The sequence below is a fragment of the Odontomachus brunneus genome, unplaced genomic scaffold (genome assembly GCF_010583005.1).
Source record: "Odontomachus brunneus isolate Ranch 3 - 2012 unplaced genomic scaffold, Obru_v1 Obru_scaffold_318, whole genome shotgun sequence".
Classification (NCBI taxonomy): domain Eukaryota; kingdom Metazoa; phylum Arthropoda; class Insecta; order Hymenoptera; family Formicidae; genus Odontomachus; species Odontomachus brunneus.
Genome location: NW_022639768.1, coordinates 186,828 through 193,507, shown reverse-complemented (window position 1 = coordinate 193,507; position 6,680 = coordinate 186,828). Strand labels below are relative to the sequence as shown.

Genomic DNA, 6,680 nt, shown 5'->3' with positions numbered 1-6,680 from the left:
GGAGAGGATGACGGGGGGGGGGGCGTTGAGCCCATCCTCCCGACTCCCGAGGAGGCGAAGATCGGGAGACGGTGCCGGCAGGAGATGGCGCGCGACATCGCGGAGAGGACACTACCCCCGGGAATCGCTTCTCCCCTACAGGCGCGCGCCGGTCTCGGCGAAGGAGCCAACCAGCCCTCTAAGGGCCGGAAAAATAAGGCCGCGGCGGTGACGACGGCTAACTGGGGGACGCCCTTGCAGATGAGGCCGGGTGACGGCCGGAGGACTTGTCCGGACAAGGGACGAGCCCTCGCAACGTCAGGAGCGACCAGCGGGGAACTAGAGGCATTGGTGACGGTCCTAGTTCCCCGTATTGTTGAGGCCCTGCGGGCTGAGCTCCCCGAACTATCCGGGGGGCGGCCCGCGAGGCCTCAAAAATCTCCCAAAAAAGGAGGAATGGGGCGGCTGCGGAGGGTGGAACATGCGGCGTCTCTTCGGCCCCCCCAGCACCCGCCACGATCCCCGGCGACCTCCACCCCCGATGATGGGGGGAATGAAATCGGGGAAAAAGAAGGGAAAGAAAAAGAAGAGCAGCGGGGGCGGCCAACAGTCTCATAAGAAGACGGTCGCTTCCTGCTGCTCCTGCGAAGGAAGTGGCCCCACCCCCCTGGGAACAAGACTGCGACACCGCAGTCCTCGGAAGCCCACAATCACTTCCCTCCTCCCACGACCGGGTCCGAATCATGGGCCCGGGTGGTAGGGAGGAGGGAGAAGCAGGGATGAAGGAGGTCCAAACAGACCTCCCAACTCGCCCCTTAAAAGCCGCGACCCAGACAGGGCGCTGCGACCAAGGGGCCGGCAAAGATAGGAAGAACTCCCAAGGTGCGGGGGGCGGGAATAAACCCGCCCTCCCCAAGGTTCCTTGTGCCGCCGCGGTCACGGTGAGCTGCCCCGCCGGCAGCTACGCCGACATGATGCGGCGAGCGAGGAACCAAATAGACTTGGGAGAACTAGGGATCGGGGATCTCAGGACTAGAAGAGCTGTTACTGACACGCTGGTCCTCGAGATCACTGGTCCCGAAGGACACGCCAGGGCGGACGCCCTAAACAAAAGAATGTTGGCCCTCTTCACCCACAAAAGGGACGTGCGGATAGCGCGCCCCATGAAAAGGGCCGACATTTGTGTCCTTGACCTGGACGATGCGGCCACCGTGGAGGATATAATTTCCGCGGTGGCGGTCGCCGAGAGCTGCGGGCCCGGGAAAATTAAGGCCGGGGAGATCCGCCCTGGACCCGACCGCATGGGGACGCTCTGGTTACGGTGTCCCCTTGTGGTCGCGAAGAGGATTACCGGCGGAGGACGCATACGCGTCGGGTAATCCTTCGCCAGCGTGGAGGTCCTGTGAAGTCGCGCCCTCCAGAGCTTCAAGTGCCTGGAGTAAGGCCACGTCAGGGCCTCCTGCAAGAGTAAGGCCGACCGCAGTAATCTATGTTACCACTGCGGATCGACTGGCCACAGGGCCGCGGCGTGCGACGTACCGGCGACATGCCCGGTGTGCCGCGACGCCGGGCGGTTCTGTGGCCATAGAGTGGGAGGCCCCGCCTGCTAAATGGCTAGGCGGAGCAAAGCGGGAAAGGGTGGGAGAAGGAGGCGCAAAGCCTCCAATACCTCCCCATCCCCAGGGAAGGAAAAAGAGCCTCCTCCGCTACCAGAGGGGAGAGCTCCAGAAGCTGAGACCCCGGTCTCTCCGAAGGAGCAAAAGGTACCGCCGGGGACCGGGCCCGGTAAGAGGATTGCATCGCGGGAGAGGGATAACCCAGTTGAGGGTCCCTCTCCCGTGAAGAAAATAGAGAAGAGACTGGAGGTGTGCGGACATAAGCCATAAGGCTACCCGCTTTCTCCAAGAGAATCTCAACCGCGCTCGCGGAGCCCAGGAACTGTTCATGTAGTCCCTCCGCGAGCGCGGTTCTGGATTGGGGATCGCCTCCGAGCCTCACTGCGGCCCCGAGAGTCACTCAGCCATAATGGTTGACGTTGCGGGGCGGGGTGGTAAATGCTCGGTGGCGATCTACCATCAGGAAGAGGAAGCCTCCCCCCCAATCTCCCATGTGGAGAAATGGGAGGCTACGTCGCGGTCGAGTGGAGGGCCCTAGATGTGGTTGGGATTTACGCCCCACCCTCGTAGGACCTCGCCCATTTCGAGCACCTTCTGGACCGGCTGGGGAACCTCATGTCGAGACGCCCCCAAAAGCCGGTCCTGGTGGTCGGGGACTTCAATGCCAAATCGGCGTTGTGGGGGTCCTCGGCCAGATGTCGAAGGGGCGAGGTAATGGAAGAATGGGTCGCGTCTCACGGCCTCTGTGTAATCAACAGAGGCCGGAGGAGCACCTTCGTCGGGCCGCGGGGGAGAACAGTGATCAACATCACGCTATCGTCTCCCCAGGCGGCCCGACTAATCCAGGAATGGCGAGTGGTGACCAGGGGTGAAAACCTTTCGGACCACAGATATATCGTAGTCCAACTGGTCGCTACCCCCGAGGAGGTACTCCTGAGGCGCGACCAGGGGGGTGCCCGACCACCAAAATGGACCCTCCGTAAGCTCAACCGCGACAGGTTGGCGGCCGCCATAACGGCGGCCACATGGGCGGACCCAGGCCCCACACCAGGGACCCGGGCCGCCATTGAGACTGAGGCGGCCGGAATCGTGGGCATTATGACGGTGGCATGTGATGCCGCCATGCCCCGATCCCGGCCGCATCCCCGCCGGTCCGTGTACTAGTGGTCGGCGAAGATCGCCGAACTTCGACGCTCCGCCGGCTGATCTAGGCGAGAAATGGACCGGCGGAGAAACGATAGTGAGGGCAGGATGGCCGCCGAGGGGGCGTACCGCGAAAAGCGGGGCGCCCTTAAAGCGGCCATCTTTACGGCCAAAGTTCGTGCCTGGAACGACCTGGTCTCCACCATCGACAGGGACCCATGGGGGCGCCCTTATCACATAATGATGAGATGCTTGCGCAACTGGGCGCCCCCTCCAACGGCGTCCCTGGTCCCCGATTTCCTCGATGAAGTGGTGGGGGCCATCTTTCCATGGTGGGAAACTTGTATTCCCCCCTACGAGGGCCCCTCCCCCCCCAGACGGGGAGGAAGAGTTGGTCGGGGTCACCGAGGTGGAGATGGACAGGGCCTTCAGGAACCTCGGCACCAAGAAAAGGGTGCCGGGCCCTGACGGCATCCCAGGTACAGCGTAAGCCTTGGCAATGAAGGAGGCGGAGGTGAAGAGTCGCGTAATGCGGCAATTTGGTCCTTTTCAGAAAGGGAAACAAGCCCTTCCGCGTTTAGGCCAATATGCCTACTGGACGAGGCGGGCAAGTTATTCGAAAGGATAATACACGCCCACCTCGTTCGACACCTATCCCGGAGTAGTCCAACGTTCAACAAGGAGCAATACGGCTTCCGGGAGGGACGGTCGAGCGTGGACGCGATTTTAAGCGTCCGGTCCCTTTCGGAGGCCGTCGTGAGGGGGGGAAGTTGTGTTGACGGTGTCCTTGGACATCGCCAACGCTTTCAACTCCCTCCCTTGGGACCAGGTGGAGGCGGGCTTGGCCCATTTTGCCCCCCCCCCCACTTGGTCTCGATTATTAAAGATTACTTCCGAAATAGAAGACTGGAGTTCCGAAACAAAGCGAAACTCTAGTGCGGAAGAGCGGTCTACCGCGGTGTTCCTCAGGGATCCGTATTAAGACCCCTACTATGGAACATCGCGTACGACCAAGTCCTCCGCCTTGCCCTCCCCCCTGGCTGCAGCGTCGTCTGCTACGCAGACGACACGATGGTGCTGGCTGGGGGCAGGGGCTGGCAGGACTCCCTGGAAATGGGACTTCTGGCGGTGGACCAGGTGATAGGTTCTCTGAACAGAATGGGCCTCAAGGTGGCTCCCCTCAAGTCCGAGCTCATGTTTATACATGATGGCTCTGGGAGGGGACCACCGAGGGCCCGAGTCCGGATTGACGGTGTCTCCGTGAAGACGGGTCCCACGATAAAATATCTGGGACACGTCTTGGATGGGGATTTCAGAAGCATTTCGAGCTTCTGACCCTCAAGTTGGGCAGGGTGCCCAATATGTTGGGTGGCCTTCTGCCCAACCTCGGCGGCCCAAAAAGGAAGGCACGGCGGCTGTATGCTAGCGTCGTCCAGTTCATAGCCCTGTACGGGGCCCTGGGCAAGTGCGATGACGACCAACCAGCGTATCACTGCGCTGGCACACCGCTCGCAGCGGTGGGTCGCCATTCGCCTCGCCCGGGCCTATAGGACGACGTCGCATATGGCCGCCACGGCCCTGGCCAATCTCCCCCCGCTGGGGCTCCTTGCACAGATGCACGCCGAGACCTATCAGCTTGTAAGGGAGCTCCGTGCCGGGTAGGACCTTGAACATCTGGCCAGGGCCATTGAAATGGCGAAAGCGCAGGCCCGTCAACGCTTCTTCTTTAAATGGAGCATCTACCTGGAGGGGGCGACGGGCAAATCAGAAATGAGGGTCGCCGAGGACATCCGGCCCTGCCTGCAAGAATGGATAGACAGGGCCCGCAGAGAGCTGTCCTTTCGGACGACGCAGGTACTCACCGGACATGGATGCTTCGGTAAGTACCTGCACAGGATTGGTAGGGAGCCTATCTCCCGCTGCCACCACTGTGGTGCTGAGGTGGACTCGGCCCAATACACCATGGAGGAATGCCCCTCTTGGGCTGTGGAGCGCCGAGTCCTAATAGATGTGTTGGGGGCGGACCTCTCTCCCCCGGCCCTTATCAGGGCCATGCTTGGGAGAAACGAGGGCTAGTCCACCGTCACCTCCTTCTGTGACGAAGTAATGGCACAGAAGGAGGAGGCGGGACGCGTCAGAAGGGGCGAAGCCGCCCCTCGGGACGGAGTGAGGCGCCACCGGAGGAGAAGGGCGGCGCCTCACCTTCTCACGCATCAGCGCGGAATCGAGGGACTGCTCACCTGTGGGCGGGGAGGGGACGCCACCGCTGGCATTCCCTCCCCCGGGGTACCTGCGGGTTGCGCCGTCGCCCCCCACAATACCGCCGGGTCCTCCTGATCAACGGAGGGCCCGGCCCGGGGGAGATAGAAGGCGCCTGGTCGGGCGGGGGAGACGCGTCGTAAGGCGCGACTCCCCCTGTGACAAGAAGTCAGACCAGGCGCCTCCGGGAGGGGGGTAGGGCTGCCGGTTCGTAAGGGCAGACTTATAGGCCGCTCTCCCCTCTTCCAGAGTCTGAAGGCTCCTGACCGAGGGGGGTGGAGGGGGAACTCTTACACCCCTCCGTCCCTGCCACCTCGGTCGGGAGCGTAGGGGCGGGTCGGGTCCGAACGGGACCGGACCCGGCCAATAGCGCCTCTACAGGTGAGGTGTGACCGGACGGGGGGGCCCACGTCCGGTCACGGAGGATTGGAACAGCAGGCCGCGAGAAAATTATTCCTTCCGGCCCGGGAAGAGGTTTAGGTATTTCCTCGCCCTGCGGCTGAGGGCGTCCCGGAAGTAATGCGCAAGCGGTTCCCGGGACGCCCTCGCAATAGCCGCAAGGGGCCCGGCAGAGATTTTAGTGGGTAGGTCCCCCCCCCTCGGCCGTTAGTTCCGGAGGGGGAGAGTCCCACACTACTTATGGGAAAGTCCCGTCTTTCCCGGGGGTGTGCGTAATGCATTTCCTCTGCCTCAAAAAAAAAAAAAAAAAGGTCGGTTGAGCGTCCCAGAGGAGCTCTGTGGCGGATCTCTCTCGATATCGTTTATGCGTCTCCTTTTACCAGGTATGTAAATATGAAACCGGAATTTTTGTATAGAAAATACACGTTTATTGTATACAAATGATAAAAAATATCTTATTCGAAGTACTGCCCATCGCTAGCTATACATTTTTCCCACCTGTCTGACAATTTGTGGATGCCACACCAAAAAAACTGTTGCTCTTTTGAGTCAAACTAGTCATTGAGCCATTCTCGTACATTTTCGTAAGAAGTGAAGCGCTGCTTAGCAAGTGCGTGTATCATCGATGCAAATATATAGTAATCGGACGGAGCCAAGTCTGAAGCCGCATGCGAAAGTATTTCCCAACTAAACGCCTCAATCGTTTCCTTGACCAGTTTTGCTGTGTGTGATGGTACATTATCATGAAGCAAAATCACTTTGTATTGCCTTTTTTTATATTCTGGTCGTTTTTCACGCAAAGCTTGATTCAAATCGATCATTCGTTGTTGGTAGCGTTCAGTATTAACGGTTTGGCCAGGTTTTAGCAGCTCATAATAGATCACACCCTTCTGATCCCACAAAACACAGAGCATTGTCCTCCGTCCTGCGACGATACTCGCGAACGTGAGTTTCGCGAGCGACGGCAAACAGTCGCCTGTTCGCCGCGTCGGCAAATTGCCGTCGGCTCCCGGACACGCCACTAAGATTTTCGCGAGAGTTGGGCGCCAGGTACGGGAAGACCGCACCACCTCGATAAACGCGAAAGTAAATAATTATTACAAAGAAAAGATGCGCGTCCCGAAACCATCGGGATCGGTAGCTCGTATTAATTTAAAGTCGGAGACGGGATGGGTTGGGAGAAGGCGAAATCACTGGACTCGATATTACTAATGATGAGACGTTTATTCGAAAACTCTCGCACGTCCCGGTAGTCGGTATACGAGAGGAGGTCGTCACGACAAC

At 59.8% G+C, this 6,680-nt stretch overlaps 1 protein-coding gene across 1 annotated transcript; it reads left to right on the top strand.

Annotated features, from left to right (window-relative positions):
- The first annotated feature begins 722 nt into the window (after positions 1–722).
- Positions 723–1,358, top strand: LOC116853411. Its single transcript, XM_032834480.1, has one exon. It carries the CDS (start codon positions 723–725, stop codon positions 1,356–1,358), a length of 636 nt encoding a protein of 211 aa, XP_032690371.1.
- Positions 1,359–6,680: the final 5,322 nt, after the last annotated feature.